The following is a 16192-nucleotide window of genomic DNA, read 5'->3' as shown; positions in this document are numbered from 1 at the left end:
TTGTGCTGTATGATGCTGTATCTATATTGTATCCTGTTCTGTATTCTGTATATCATAGTCTGCGTCTTGTGCTGTTGCTACTGCTTCTTCTGCTCATCTGCTCATCTTTCCGGGGGGGGGGGGGGGGGGGGGGGGGTGCTCCTCGTACTTCGCGTTTTCCGTCCGCAGGCCAAATGGGGCCATTTTTCGCGTCCCATCTTCGCGCACTGTCCTCTGCCTCGCTATTTATATCCAGACGATCCTCCGCCTTCCTCTCCCTCCCCCGTCCTCCTTCTCCGACCGTCCATTCTTCGCCATGCGTTCCTCTATACCCTCCTTCCTCCTGCTCCTCACCCTCCTCTTCTGCTTCATCCAGTCTTCTCAGGCTCTTATATTCCCGAAGCCAACAGTTCGATGCTCTGATCCCACGTCGTCCTCTACCTGCCCGCGCGGCCAGACATGCAACGACGACTCCGGATTGTATCAACCCCCCTCCGATACCCTCCTTACTCTCCCTCATACTAACTTTCTTCCCCAGCTGCGAGCCCTCCCTTTACTATTACTCCAAGAAGTTCCTATCTGAGAAACGTGCCCTGTTTGCTCGCGCAACGAGTAAGTACCACCACCGAAACCCCCACAAAAATCCACACAAAGATAAGGGCTGGCAGTCGAGCGGCCACTGTGCTCCGGGCCTCACGTTCGATGGTCGCGACTGTATCGACTGTCGCTTCCGTTATGACTATGATTGCAGTAAAAGTACGTACGCGTACTCTTATCTCTTTATAGAAACCGGCGTCTAACACGCATCTCCTCTGTCTAGCACTCTCTACCGTTATCGTTTCATCTACCTCGACATCGGCCTCTTCCGCGGCATCTGCCTCCTCCACCGCAATCGCAAATTCCTCTCTCGCCGCTATCACTACAGATGGCACCTGCGGAGCTGCCAATGACAACACTATCTGCGGCGACTGGTTCGCCGGTAGCTGCTGCTCGCAGTACGGCTACTGCGGAAACACCACCGCCCACTGCGGCGCTGGTTGCCAGTCCGGTGACTGCATCACCACCGGAGTTGTTACCATCGACGGCACCTGCGGTGTAAACTACGGCAATACTGTCTGCGATGACTGGGAATCCGGCAACTGCTGCTCTCAGTACGGCTTCTGCGGCAGCGGTGATGACTACTGTGGAACTGGGTGCCAATCTGGCGACTGTCTTGCTTTCTCCTCCGATGTGTCTTCAGTCGCAAGCTCGACCCCGTCCTCATCCAAGTCTTCGTCTTCATCTTCGGCCTCGTCCACACCAATCTCCTCGTCTTCGACTAAGGTCTCTTCTATCGTTTCGTCGTCCAAGGTCTCTTCTACCGTTTCGTCGTCCTTGTCGTCTTCGACTAAGCTATCGTCGTCTTCGACTACGCTATCATCCTCGTCTTTTGTTTCGTCCTCCGCCCCCGTCACTTCACTAGAGCCCTCTTCTCTCCTCCTCACAAGAGCCCGTTCTTGGAAGCCCGAGCGCGACGACTTACTCCCAGAGTCACCAAGCGACTGCCCTTGTCACCACCGACGGTACCTGCGGCGCTCAGAACAATGACACCGTGTGCGGCAACTGGGCCCAAGGAAACTGCTGCTCGCAGTACGGCTACTGCGGAGACACGACTGCCCACTGCGGAACTGGCTGCCAGTCTGGAAACTGCACTTCCAATCCTGAAGCTGAGGTTCCTGGTGAAACCACTGCTCCTCAGGCTTCAGGTGATGACGCTGGACAGTTTGAGATTGTGGGCGAGTCTGGAGTTCCTGCCATGCACGCTGGTCTTTTGCCTAACGGAAAAGTTGTTTTCCTCGATAAGGTCGAGAATTACACGCAGGTCAAGCTTGACACCGGGTACTACGCCTACTCGTCCGAGTATGACCCGGATACAAACACATACACCGCACTTCCCTACAAGACCAACGCTTTCTGCTCCGGTGGCTGCTTCCTTGCTAACGGAGACTTTCTTTCTCTTGGTGGAAATGCTCCGCTGACCGACATCGACCCCACTGTCGGAGATGGCTTCGATGCGATCAGATACCTCAAGCGCGCGATCGACGATCCTTCTCTCGATGGCAACGCCTGGTCAGAGCCTGGTAACAAGCTCGCTTCCGCTAGATGGTACGCGTCAGCCCTCACGCTTGCCAACGGCGAGGTGTTTGTTACTTCTGGTAGTCTGAACGGACTTGACCCCACCGTGCCTGCGAACAATAACCCGACCTGGGAGTTGCTTGACAAGACTGGTACTTCCTACGGAGTCAATAACCCGATGGAGATTCTTGTTACAAACCAGCCATACTATATGTACCCGTTTATGCACCTTCTGAAGAACGGTGACGTCTTTGTCTTTGTTTCGAAATCGGCCGAGATTTTCAACGTTGGGTCTAACACTACCGTCTTGACTCTCCCCGACCTTGCGGGTGACTACCGCACATACCCCAACACCGGTGGTTCGGTTCTGCTCCCATTGAGCGCTGATAACGACTACGCGTCTGAGATCGTGGTTTGCGGTGGTGGCTCGTATCAGGACATCACGTCTCCTACCGACGCTAGCTGTGGACGCATCAAGCCTGAGGACGACAATCCGGAATGGGAACTGGAGGGCATGCCTGTCTCTCGTGATATGATCGAGGGTGTTCTTCTTCCCGACGGAACTACGCTCTGGCTCAACGGTGGCCACTGGGGATCGCAAGGCTTCAATCTGTCGCGTGACGCTGTGCTTGAAGCTCTGCTCTACAATTCGAGCGCACCCTCAGGCTCCCGCTTTACTGTCCTCGCGAGCTCGACAATCGCTCGTCTCTATCACTCTGTTGCGCTCCTCATTCCTGACGGAACTGTTCTTGTTGCGGGATCCAACCCTGTCGAGCAGCCTGTCTTGACCGCTGATGAGTACACTCCTTACGTGACCGAGTTCCGCGTCGAAATCTTCACTCCTCCTTATCTCATGGGCGACAAGCGCAGTATCCGTCCTTACGACGTCTCGCTGGACTCAACCTCTCTCAGCAACGGCAACACTTTCGATCTCACCTTCAGCCAGGGCTCGGACTCGATCTCTGACCTCAAAGTTGTGCTCTACCACACCGGTTTTGTCACGCACTCCGTCCACATGGGCCACCGCATGGTGTATCTCGAGTACACTGGCTTTGAGTCTGGAAAGGTCAACTCGACCCACACTCTGACTGTCAGCATGCCGGGGACCGATTACATGAGTGTGACGCCGCCGGGACCGTACTTGGTCTTTGTTGTTGCCGATGGTATTCCGTCGGTGGGTGCTAGTGTTATGGTGAACGAGGACGTTTAAAATTCTCTTTTGGCTCTATTGTAACTTCGTATGTATTTCTATTTTTGTGAGGAGTTGTCTTAACTCTGTGTGAGTATTGTGCTATTATTACCTAGGCTTGAATTATGTTATATGTTCTGCTGTATCTATTATTATTTTATACCATGTGTCTATATTACAATTTAACAAATAATCAAACCTCAATATACTTCTGTTCCCATACAAACTTCGCCAGTGGCCCTGCCGACATATCAACCAATATCTTACAAACATGCCTCATATGCTCACTTGAAACCGGCACATCGCTCCACCAATCCCTGAGCGGCGCCGCGCGACTGACCGCCGGATCCGGGAATAGATCCAGCTTTGTGACGTGAGACGCGTAGAAAAGTGCTGCCGCTGCGAGCACTTTGGGTGGATATCGCAGCGCGGCAGTGGTCTTTGCGGAATCGGTCAGAAAGCCCCATGCAGCCTTGATCAGCGGCGAACGGTGCTGCTCGTTCGGCACGAACCGTCTCGCGAAGCCCGCGAGTACCGTATACGGATTCTCAAGCACAAGATCAAAACAGAGCGCTTCAAGCAGCAGTTCCTCATCAAACAAGATAGTATCCCGCCATCGCCAAAACTCTTTATTCTGCTCGTCGATGTAGAGATCGACCTTCTTCAGCGCGGCCCGGCAGCAGGCAATCACTATATCCTTCAACTTTCGCGTGTGCTCCTCCACTTTTGTCGCCAGAAAGATGCACGTCGCCGCAATGTCGTAGTGGTGATACCGTTTGAGCGAGAACCGCATGTAAAACCGGTGCAGCATCGTCGTGGCCGTGTAGACCACCGGCGGCGGCAGGCGCAGCTGTGCTGAGACTTGGTAGATGAACGCACACCCTTTGGCGCGCAGCACAATCTCAGACATGTAATCGATTCCGTCGCGCAGTGATGGCGAGTGATGTAGTTCCTGCGAGGTAAAGATCCAGTTGTTCTGTCGGACGCCGCCTCCGCTTGCTCCATTACTGCTACTGCTCTCATTGTGAACGCGCTTCGACTGCGGTGTGGACTGTGGGGTACTCATGGCCTTAGGATATCGCTTGTAATATTCTATCCATGTCGTTTCTTCACAAACACACGTCCGATCCGTGTCTTGTATTCTTTTTCTTCCTGTTCGCTAACTTTGGTCGTTATTTACATGCGTAGCTCGCTGATCTGGACAAAGACACCAGTTGAGGCACACGTACTGAGGGGTTTGTGCTTATAGTCACATGACATTCAATAATTAGGATATATAGAGCAAACTAGCAGTAAAAATAGTGATAAATAGTAATAATATACATAATAGCATCTTTTGCGCGTCATCGACCGTCTTAATGACCAGAGGCCTCAGCTTTAATCTTTCTTTTCCGTGCTTCTCCGGCACAATCACTCGTCCGTCATATCAACCTCAAGAATTCCCAACAGGCGGGCATATGGCACCGTAACTCGCTGCACTGCACGCTCTTTTCCGATAGTAACAATCAGCTCCTTCAGCAGTTCTTTCTTGTTCATCCCGCAAATCTCAGACGCGTAACTGATCGGCTGCTCTGATGTCTTCGAAGAGGCAATGACAACGCCTAGAGGTCCGTAGAGCTCTCTAAAAAGCTCATCAAGGCGATCGCTCATGCCTTCCAACGCAAGCTTTTTGGCGTATATGATCATATTCGACTTGAACTCCTCGGCAGATCCGAGCAGCACAGCCGCTTCGATCCGGTTCTCAAGATGCGCAATTGACACCGTACCCTGGATTCCCTCGTAGCCCTCTCTCATCATCGCGCTTTTCACCAGACGCTGCAAGAATCTTCCTTTGCCAGCTCTCTTCACTTCCTCGTCCGTTCGCCGCTCGATCGTATTCACCGCTCCACCAGCGCCAGCGCGTCCCATTCCCGAAGAATCCCAGTACTGCGACGCAACCGCCCACCAGGACTCTGATATTCGGTGCCAGACGCCCATTTCGGTCGAATAAGTGTAGCCTTGGCCATTCGTCAGCGTCACAATCAGTGAGCCGTTTGGTCTCAGAGTGCATTTCGTGATTGCCGGTGCCTTGTGCAAGGTGTCGTCACCGTACGTAGCCGCGTCCAAGATTGGCGCAACAGAGACCGGTGCATGCACAGCTTTCTTGCTTTGTATGTTCCTGTTAAGATCTTACTGTCAGCATTCTGTCTTCCACTCATCGACTCATTTCAGAAAGATATACTCACCAAGTATAGACTAAGCCTGAACTAGTCAAACACATCAAATACTTTCCTGCGCAATCAAAGAAGCATGGCGTAGACTCAACAACAATCGTTGGCACCAGAGCCCTCCCGGTTGGCGAGTAAACATGGATGGACGCATCCTCACATGCCACCGCCCAGAATAACGGACTCCCCGCAGCAAGTAGAGCCATTTTCGGCAGATAATTACTCCACAGAAGCTGGCCTTTCCGCTGTAATGCAATTCTTGTCGGCTCCTTCTCGCCACCGTTGCCATTCCGGACTTCAAACAAGGCACCGTCCTCAACACTCAGGACCGTTTTCACCTTTGGCACAGCAAGACGAACTTGCGAAACCGCTATCGACGGTGCAATAGCCGACGGGCGGATGAACTCTGGCGCCTCGACTTCCCCGGCCGCACGTTTTGCGTCTGGTTCGGACTCCTCGCCGTCTTGCAATTTTCTTTTGTTTCCTACTACAAGACTGCGGATTCCTCCCGGAGGCAAGTTGTTTGAAGGCTCGTCATACTGATTCACCGTTCCTACCGGTACCATCATTTGCCTTGAGCCTGAGGATGCTGTCACGATGCTCGAATTCGAAACGGCCGCCGATGCACCAGAGCCCGAGATTAGCATAGGTGCTACTCTCTTCCGTCCTTCTTTTGTAATTGTCACCTTTTGCGCGCGCAGTTTTTCCGGCTCTGCTTTAACGCTGGACGAAACAGGTACAATGGAAGTCGAAACGGAAGCTGGCGGTTCAGAAACTTGCGGAGACGGCTCCGCGGTAGTAACTGCGATAGAAGTAGAAGTGACCGTAGAAGCGGGGACTTCGGGTTTCGAAGACACGGTCGTCAAAGAGGTGCTAACCGTTTCGCCCATTATATCTTCGATTCGCTTCTTCCCGTTCGTATCGGCGGCCGTGCTCTTCGCTGACTTCTCCTCAAGCGCGAGTTGTTCGACGCTCTCAGGGTAATACATTGCATCACGTCCTCCGCCATATTTGGCGAGCTGCTTCTCGTTCTCTTCCTTTGAAATAATGTATCCCAGATCTCCTTCCTCAAACATGCAAACGGCAATACTTCCGTCAAGAGAGCTAGCAAATAGCGTCTGTCCGTCAGGCCCCCAAGCAAGGTCAGTGATCGCTTTCTCCGCAACATCCTGGGAAACAACGATCGGCCGAGGATTTGATGTATTCCACACACTTAACGCCTTATCCTGTCCAGCGCATGCAATCACCGTAACAAGCTGCTTCGACCCCTTAACTTTAGCGAACATTCGCGGAGAAAACGCGGCCACCTCGACCGGTCCTTCGTGGCCGATCAGGTTGATCTCGCTGTCCCAGACACCTCGATTGATAATCGCAACCGTGGCCACTGGCCCGTTAGTCGCGTTCGCAGCGGCAATATGACTACCATCCGGAGACCAAGAGCAGCGCCGGAAGTACGTGGTTAGGGGGGATCCGCTGAACGGAGCTGTGACAGTGGTATCGATAGAGAAAAGCAAATCATTAGAAGCCGTACGATGATATCTGACAATTTTTATCGTGCGATCGTCGGATGCCGTAGCAAAATACTTGTTTGCGGGATCGAATGTGATTCCCTTGACGTGCGATTGATGTATATCCAGTCTTTTGATCTTCTCGAACGTCGTTCCGCTCCAAATAATGACTCCCGAATCCAATCCAACGCTGACCATTATGCTCGAATCTGGAGACCAGGCGAGATCCTGGACGTCGTTATCGTGTCCGACACATCTCCGGCGTACAACCCACCGCTCGGTGTCAGCCTCGCCCTGCGCGCCAAACTCCTTCCTGGGGACATCATGAGCCTCCTCGTCACGCTCCCACACTAATATGACTCTGTCATCCGATCCCGAAGCCAGGTACCGGCCAGAGGGAGAAAATCGTACGGTTGTCACGGCACCTAGATTTCAAGATCAGCTTCTCAATTGAACTTATTACCGACGCGAAACAAAGGAAGAAATCAAAATACCTGAATGCGTGCTCATGCTACATAGCTGCTTCGGACCAGTGTAATCACTCGGCACCTTCACTCCCCCGTTGACCTCACCGTCAGTGCCGTCGCTCTTGGCACAGCTAAAGATCGCAGCGGTTGACCATATCCGTACTTTGGCATCTGTATTATGATGATTCATCTAGGTTAGCAACGACGCGCCCTTACACGCACAATCAATGCAACGGTAACATACCTAGTCCCCCAGAGGCGATTCTCGTACCATCTGGATGGACATCAACCGAATAAACTTCAAATCGCTTTTGGCCCTCTATTAAAGATATAATTAGCAAATCGGCGTAAGAAACACCCGACGAGTAGCAGGGAGATCAAGGCAATCGACTACCCCGCGCGTACCATGATGAGTCAGCCACGCGGGCTTCAGATAATACATCGGCCAGACCGAGTTCCCGAAGTCTTCCTGCTATCACTGCAAAACAAGAAGCTGCGGTAGAGCAGGAAATAGTGCTCCGGACAGGAGTAGAGCGTGTTGGTGAACTTGATTGCCGAACCGCGTCGTCTGTTTTAGTTGTGCGCGACGGATGATTGCTGCAGTGGGAGTTGTTCAGGAACCAAGATAAATTGCCCCTGCCTACAAACACGTGCTAGCCTATTCTGGATCAGCACTCGTATTCGGGTATTTTAGCAGTTGTTCGCAGCGAGTCGCACATTTAATTTTACCCACAGTGACAATAACATAAATGTTCATTCCTTTAATGATGCAAATATAATTCTATATATAATAATATCCTACCTCAAACTGCTCTTCCTATGTTTATTTCAGTCCAATCCGTCTGTCCTCCGGAATAGCCTTAGTCATGATCAGATCTCCGTTGATAGTCCACAAAAACATCGTGCTTCCGTCCGACGTTAAGATCTCGCCCGTCTCGTCGCTGATTGCAACAGTCTAAACAAGAAATTCAAAGTTAGAAAAGGTCATAATGGCACATCAAATAACTTGACAAAACATACCTTTATAAGAACTTCATGCACCAGCTGCCTCACGAAGCGTAGACGATTAAGATCCCACACCATCACCACACCATCCGCAGACACACTAACAATGGCACTGAACGACCTAGAGATCGCAAGTGACACGATCGGTGCGGTATGGCCACGAAGGCACGCCTTGAACTGGACCTCCATAGACTTCATGTTCCCCTGCATCTTCCAGACGCAGATCATGCAGTCATATCCGGCAGTGACAAGCGTTCGCGGATCCGCTATCCTCACACACGTCAGATGCATTTGATGCAGATTCTCAGCGTGACCAATGAGCTATTACGACATAAAAGTTAGAATCCGTCCAAATTCAAAAATAATTGTAAGTGTCTCTTACCTTTCCATTCTCAATCAGCTTAAATCGCACGCCATCGTCGCAGAATCCCCATTCAACCATTCGATCGTAAGACGGAGGAATGAAAGCACAAAATAGTGGATTCATTTGAGCAAGAGTTCGGTCTCGCTCGGCTTTAAACGGCGACAGAACACTGTCAAACTTCTTGATCTCGTTCACAGAGTTCAGCATCTGTAACAATGAGTCTATATCATCCTTGTCCACCTCAAACTTTGCTTGCCGAAGCACCTCCCGAGGCGGATGCGGTCGCGTGAACACTTGATGTGGTGTTTGACCAAAGTTGTGAATAATACCGACTGTAGCATTCCGCTCCAACTGATCTTCAATTTTGTCAAGATCGATAGCTCCGTGATAACTCAAATGATGGAAGACATTGACTGCCTCGACCGCCGCTTCGCCACGTTGCTTAAACCCAAATATAAGGTCAATCCATTCATGTAAATGTTGACTTACATATGGGCTCTCCAGCGCCTCCCGATTCTTCTGAATAAAGATTTTCGGATCCCCTTTAGCCCAAGGTGGAAGTTGCACGTTGCCAATCTCTTGGCCTCCCTGCAAAGTTCCAAAGTTGAACTCATTCGAATTTTCCAAAAATTCAGGCAGATAGAAGAACTCCGGGATCAGCTCGCGAACATCAGCCATGTTATCCCGCGAAGCAGACTCCCAAGCTAATTGGATAGAATAGAACAGCCGGTCGGCGTGGTCGAAATGGCCACCTTGCAGCAGCAGATATGATTGCACAAATGGCTCCAGTCTGATAAGGTATGAAGATACAATCATAGCAGAAGAGAAATGGGTTCCATAGTGAAACGGTGGCGTGGGATTATCCTCAAGATCCGCAAACGATGCATACCGGTTCTTGAACTCGCGTTCCCGGTCTGGAGTCTGAGCACCCATTGGCTTTGACAAATCTCGGAATGTTGCCGGATTCGTCAAATCCAGCTCTTCGCTAGTATAGTCGGCAATCACCCACGGAAACACCGGATACTGTGTGAGATCGTTATATGTTCGACCAGCCATGGTGTTCAGCAGCATGAGATAATAAAAGTTTGAGATCTCTCCACGAATCCATCTCTTGGTAGCGAGATTCACGTTTCCAACAGCAAACACGTTGGCGATCTTTCCAAGCTGTCCTGCAAATCCACCCTGTAATGAAGGCTGCAGAGCCAATCGCCAAAGCTCATCAGAGAATGCCGCACCAGAGTTGTCATCACTGTTGTTCACCTTTCCAATCAACTTGCTATGGATTTGATCTCGCTCTTTGACCGAGATAGTCGTGATCAAGAAACTGCGACCGTCTGCAAAGAAAAACTCCAAGGCAACATTGCGGAACAGGAATTGCCGGCGCGACACAGAAACTAAATCGTCAAGTGCCCAGTGCCGAGTGTCATGCTGGCGGTTACTCAATGAGGACTCGTCATGATTGGCATCGCCATAGATCGTCTGCAGGTACTGATCACGTTCTTGAGCTGGAGCCTCCCAAAGATTCACAATCTCACCGTCCGGCCTCTGGAAGAAGTTATCAATCAGATAAAGATTGTTTCGTCCTTGGATGAGCAATCCCTCCACCGACTTCAGCCCAATGATACGGCAAACGTTCCAAAGATCAATAACGGTATCATTCTGCTCTAAACTTCGCAGAATTTTTCGATTTTTGTCTTCGTACGTATCATCTTCTGCTTCTTGACCACGAGGATCTTCCACAATCTCAAACCCATCCTCATTTTCAGCTGTCGACTCTGTGTTACTCGACGAGGCTTTTGATGTAGTAGTTGTAGATCCGGCTGTTGATGTCTTCGTCAAAGCATCATCTGCGACACTTAACTCAGAGATACCGTCAGAAACAGATTCAACTGCTGCCGCGGCTGCCACGGCACTAACAACAATCGACGACTCATCCTGACTTGATTCCTCAGCCTTGGGCAAATACTTGGTTATCTGTCCACGAGTATCAGGAATCATCCGCTTCCTCATTCGATCCCGGCCTTCAGTAAGATCAAGTCTCCATTTCTGTTTTTTGCCATCGGGTATGATACCGTTCGGTCTGGTGAGATCAATCTCCAGCTTTGCGTATTCGGAGGACAAAAAGGTAAGCGTATCTTGCAGATCTTGCAAATTTCGCATAAACTTCAGATGCTCAGTTGTGTAAATTGCAGATCTCCAATATCGAAGGGAGTTCTTGTGCTCTGCAAAAATGGATCGCATATGACTTTCGTCAACCATCGATGCCCGCAGGCGATCACGTCTCTTGAGATTCCGCAAGCGAGTACTGTCATCCGCAATCTTATTCTCGTTCGTCACAAACGCTTCCCAGTCTTTCGATACCACTTCCAGGAAGAATTCGTCGAGTGCTTCACGATTCTGATCCATCCATTCAAGAAATGATTTGTTGTCCACTTCCATCAGCTTCTTAAAACCTTTGGATAACTGCCGATTCTCAAGAGATTTCACTTGATCGAGAATCAACGAGGTTTCCACTGGTTTATGCACTAGAACCATTCGCCAATTGTTTGCGGCAGCATTCCGAACTTCTTCGTTGCTATCAATCAACTGGATGTACAACAGATAGCAAACCAGTTTGATCAAATGATCCTCGTTCACAGCCGGCGATAGTAGTACATTTTGCCAATAGAACATCCGTTCGAGGAATTTGACCACTGTTTCAGAATTGGCGTGGATATCGTCCAACTCGGACAACCGAAACAGGACAAGTCTCATGAAAGCAAGTCGTAGATTGGAGATCACGCTTTGACCCATTCGCACAGTTTTTAGGCGCTCGACGTTCGGCTGTTGAAGGTACTCGACAACCATCCCAATGAGTTCGAGAAGGGGTTCCGCACCACCCAAAAACCAGCCTATACCAAAATCTTGATGAGAAACGTTTCCACAAAAATCATATCCGGATTTCAGTTGAAAGGAGTAGCTGCTTACCATTGAAAACTGAATCGACAAGCTGTAAAATGAATTTACCAAAATTGATCAAAGTGCGAGTTTCGCAAATCACTCGCATGTTCAACGATATCGTGGTGCTTAGCTGAGCGACAGTATTACGAAACAGGTACGTCTCAAAGTAAATCTGGTACTCTTGAAACGTCGGAGGTATCTTCAAAAGAGTCAAATACAGTTAGTAGTGCATCTCAATGAAAGTATAGATGACAAGGAGACCTACCAGGATTGCGATCGCGAGCTCAGAGAAGTCCTTTCTGGTTAATACTTGATCAACGAAAACGGCAACTACCATTTCCAGCAACCCCTCAACAACTCGATTCACAACTTTGAACTCCCGCATCTGATTAAGACGAAGAGACGTGAGAGTTGGCTTACTCTGAGTGGGTTGTTGCGCCGGTGTTGTAGTATTTGAGTTGTTGTCGTTTCCGCTGCCAAACTCCGAGGAAACCAAGACAAAGGACGATCCGCGTCTGAGGGACGGTGCTCGTGGTCGTTGGCCAGCCATATACGGAGCATTTCTCTGAGGGCTGGGTGCCCTTATTGTTTTCATAATCTGAGCCGGAAATCCAGTCTTGCCCACTGGGCGCAAGACTATATCACCAGCATCTAGGGTGAATCCTTGATCGCGGTACTGTAGCTCAATCTCCGGATTGACCGATTCTGTACTGCAAATAGCCGGAAATAGAATTCCGAGAATCTCGGAAACAAATATCGATGTCGTACAAAAGTCTTGGAAAGCAGGACATGACGCATGCATCTCACTAAAGAACTGTGTGAGGACTTGCAGATACTTTCCAAAATCCTCTTTCTTCTCGGAAACTGGAGTTGTATCGGGAACAGTTTGCGTCGGACTGAGAGGTGTGTTTTCGTCATCCGCAATGGCATACTTTTTAGTGTCTTCGGTGATAATTGCTAGAGTACCAGCCTTCAGCATCGCACCAATCACTGTGAACATTTCTGGATAGATAACAGCAGCCTTTCCGCCTTTTCGGAACATTTCAACCAGATGAAAAAGATTGAGAGACTCTGGAATCTCAATAGTGGCAACATCAACTCCAAAAAGAATTGCCAAGCAGATGGGCCAAAGCTCCGGGATATTCCATCTGATTTTCAAGCGCTCTTTCATTATGACAAATCCTCCAGTTTTCGTTGAGAACTTTGTGACATAACTCGATCCATGCACGATTAGCAGCCGGGCCAATATCTTAGCTCCAGCAATAACCGCTCTCCGATCATCTTGTGCTAATAGAAACAGAACCCATTTGTTGGTCACCGTACGCGCAAATCTCTTAATTGTTGCACTGGTGCTGTCTTTGCAAAGCACTTCTGTGAATGTATCAAGAACGAGGAAGCCAATTTCCGATCGCTTAAGACCGCAGCTCGCCAACTTTTCGTCTTCTATAGCGTAATATTTGCGCAGCGAAGCTGGAGGATCTACACCAGTATAAAGTTAGTAGTTGATCAGATTATAGTAAGATGATGTCATACGGACCATTATTAAAGGCGTATGTTATGAAAAGGGAGAGTGATCGCATGACTTCCGCAGAAACATGTGTCATGATGATGGATTTGAATGCAGGTATGAAAAAGTCGAGAGACTTTTTTGTGAACGAGCCCGACTTCAGGGACTGTAGAAACTTTTTGACAATTCCTATGACACACTCTTTGTTAGCAGGCAACAGGAGACGAACAGGAAACGAATCAATATATGCAAAGCTCTGAACTCACTCATTCTAGTTAACCGTTTCGAGTTGTAACCGTGAAACTTGCTTTGAAGTCCGAAAACGGCAAACTGGGCAAAGTATGCTTTCAGTGTCTCAATGTCTGCGATCTTCCAGATATCGAAATCAACGATCAGAATCCGATATGCAAGCGGGTTGATCAGCATTGAGTTTTTTGGATCCTCGAAGTCATATCCCACAAAGTCCAAAATGATATCGAGTAAATTTTTGTTGATCAACTCCGGCTGATTCTTCATTTTGATAAGATTTGCAAGAATCGCAAAGCCATGAACACGCTCCATATCATCGGAGTTTCTCCAATTTTCCCGCAGCAACTCAAATGTAATTGAAAGAGCCCGACATAACTGGTCTGGGGTTTTCGCCAGTTCAACCATCTTCAATCCGAACGCCGATCCACCTATCCTCCAAACAGCATCATCTAAGCTGTTTGGGATCGCTGGAACAGGGCCTCCGGATCCGATGCCAAAACCGTTATGCAAAGTGAAGGCGATATTTATATCGGGGACGGCAGCGTTGAAAACAATGAGATGGTTCCTGCTCAGATGCAGAATATTTTTGGGGCACTGTTTGAAACCATGATCGTGCTGTAATGTTTGCGGATCTAGGACGTTCTTTCCATGCACACTGAGCAACACCTTATTTTCCGGAAGAAGATTTGCTGCTCTCCCGCGAATTGCGTTGATGATATCGCTGCTTTCCTCCCTTCCCGAGTTTAAGCTCTCATTTCGTAGAGTGAGAGCTGCCGAGGCCTCGTAGGTTTGAAAGCTCGCCAGAGCGTCCTGATAATTTCCGTAATACCTTGGACCTAGCCGATAGTGAACAGCCAGAACATCTTCCGAAAGCATGTCCTCAAATATATGCAGCGACGACAACCGCCAAATAGAATGGACTGAGTTCCGTCCGGGGCCGGCAGACAGATCAGAAGGTGTACCGATGAACGCTTGAGCGGCTCCGTCGTTTGGTGGTGAAGAAGGATAAGGACACTTGACTGATTCGATAAATTCGCCGTTGACATATAGAGATGCTTTTGAGATAGAGCTGACGCGTGACTTCTTGTGCAGGATGGAGATGAAGTACCACTGACCGGGGTTGAAAGTGAAATTTTTGAATCGCACTGAGCCCCGAGATGATGTGATGGAAGTCTGCAGGATCAGTCGTCTAGTCTCTTTTTCTATGTATACCAGGGTGAAGCAACGCTGAGAGTTGTCGAAGACTCCAAACAAGGTTGTGTGATTAGAGTTGTCGTACTGATCGATCTTGAACCAAGAGGTGAATGTGTAGCCCGAGGATACTGGTGGGAAAGCCTTTCCAAGAGAGTTGATTTCAACTGTTGAGAATCCAAGAAGCGATAAATCGAAGACGATGTGAGCCGGCTCCCGAGAGGATCTGATTCCAGAAAGAAGTAGTTGAGCAGCTTCTTCAGACTGTAGCGACTGACGAAAGAACCCTTTGGCGGTAGCAGTCTCAACTCCAAACTCCATAAGAGAATTTATAAGGAGCTTGATTTCGTTGTGAACTATTGAGTCGAGAGAGTGGTCGTTCCACATCATCGGTAAGATAATGTCCATGATGCCGGTATTGTATATCGAGACTTTGTTGTGTGTTGAAGCGTTGGCGAGTGTGGTGAGACTGATAACGGAGGCAACTGCTGTGTACACTTCAGTCTGCGGTAGCTCCAGAGTGACGTCGAGGATGAAAGAGATGATCGAGGGATTTCGTATGATTTCGCGTGAAAAGGAGTTACCCACGCGGTCGTCTAGGAGCTGCAGGATATCGGTCGGGGAAGAATTGTCGGGAAGTGTCAATATGCCGCGAGAAAGGGAGACAAAGATGGCAGAGAGGGAAAAGTCGGAGATTGCGAAGGCGAAGAGAATGCCGAGAACCTGTCTGGAGCTGTGCTGGATCAACTTCGTACTCATGACGACCTCTTTGAGTCTAGCAACGCCAATTTTCTCGTTGAAATAGCGCTGACTGACGGGAGAGTTCAGTAGAGCATCTGAGAAGATGTTGAAAACACATTTTAGCAGCTCGACCGGCTCAGAAAAGTCGTGGTCGTCTTCGGTGATGGAAATCGATTTTAGGCAGTCGAAGACCGTTTCGAAACCGCCTGAGAGCCTGAAGACGTCTTTCGCCTCGGGCGACTCGACAATATTGCGTTGAAGCTCATATAGACTATGTAGGCGAAAGACAAACTCGTCGTCGCTGTTGAGGGACTCGAGGAGCACGCGGATTGGATGGGGAGTAGCTGACGCGTTGACGCTAGATACGGTCGCTATCGCGGGGCGGCCCGGCCTGACGGGAGAGGAGGTGCGGACGGACGAGCCGCCGGAGGGCTGAAAGGCCGATAGTGGATTCACCATCAGAGAAGAAGAGCTACAATCGCCCTGACATCTAAGAAGGAGAACGAAAGGAGGAGGAGAGCGACAACGACGACGAGAAGGAAGTGTGAAGTGTGAGAGCGAGCAGAGTGCCCGTCTGCGGATATCTCAAATCTCACGCTCGATCGGCCGCGCTCGGAAATAGACTTTCATTTTGGTCCTGGCGAGGGTTAGGTCTCGTTGCCCGGCGTATGTAGGTCAGGGCGAGCGAGAGAAGACAGGTCGACAAAGCTGTTGTGGATTTGGCAGATCG

General features: G+C 49.6%; 4 protein-coding genes across 4 annotated transcripts; 1 reads left to right on the top strand and 3 right to left on the bottom strand.

The window, feature by feature from the left end:
* The first annotated feature begins 130 nt into the window (after positions 1–130).
* BZA70DRAFT_280871 (glyoxal oxidase N-terminus-domain-containing protein) lies at positions 131–3402 on the top strand. The gene is made up of 4 exons (XM_064913043.1): positions 131–459; positions 518–591; positions 800–1415; positions 1444–3402. Exons 1-4 carry the CDS (start codon positions 296–298, stop codon positions 3302–3304), a joined length of 2715 nt encoding a protein of 904 aa, XP_064767528.1. The 5' UTR covers positions 131–295; the 3' UTR covers positions 3305–3402.
* Positions 3403–4530, bottom strand: BZA70DRAFT_280869 (cyclin). The gene has a single exon (XM_064913042.1). It carries the CDS (start codon positions 4347–4349, stop codon positions 3477–3479), a length of 873 nt encoding a protein of 290 aa, XP_064767527.1. The 5' UTR covers positions 4350–4530; the 3' UTR covers positions 3403–3476.
* BZA70DRAFT_280867 (protein HIR1) lies at positions 4519–8177 on the bottom strand. The gene is made up of 5 exons (XM_064913041.1): positions 7871–8177; positions 7710–7784; positions 7493–7636; positions 5509–7423; positions 4519–5441 (listed from the first exon to the last, which is right to left on the bottom strand). The coding sequence occupies exons 1-5, from the start codon at positions 7905–7907 to the stop codon at positions 4694–4696; spliced, it is 2919 nt and encodes a 972-aa protein (XP_064767526.1). The 5' UTR covers positions 7908–8177; the 3' UTR covers positions 4519–4693.
* BZA70DRAFT_296257 (uncharacterized protein) lies at positions 8178–16005 on the bottom strand. Its single transcript, XM_064914523.1, has 7 exons — positions 13548–16005; positions 13312–13470; positions 12040–13253; positions 11802–11973; positions 8853–11725; positions 8486–8791; positions 8178–8420 (listed from the first exon to the last, which is right to left on the bottom strand). The coding sequence occupies exons 1-7, from the start codon at positions 15919–15921 to the stop codon at positions 8289–8291; spliced, it is 7230 nt and encodes a 2409-aa protein (XP_064767525.1). The 5' UTR covers positions 15922–16005; the 3' UTR covers positions 8178–8288.
* Between the last annotated feature and the right edge of the window lie 187 nt (positions 16006–16192).

The sequence above is a fragment of the Myxozyma melibiosi genome (assembly GCF_037950935.1).
Source record: "Myxozyma melibiosi strain Phaff 52-87 chromosome Unknown BZA70scaffold_8, whole genome shotgun sequence".
NCBI classification, from domain to species: Eukaryota; Fungi; Ascomycota; class Lipomycetes; order Lipomycetales; family Lipomycetaceae; genus Myxozyma; species Myxozyma melibiosi.
Note: the sequence above shows the minus strand (reverse complement) of the source record. Positions and strands in the feature narration are given on the sequence as shown.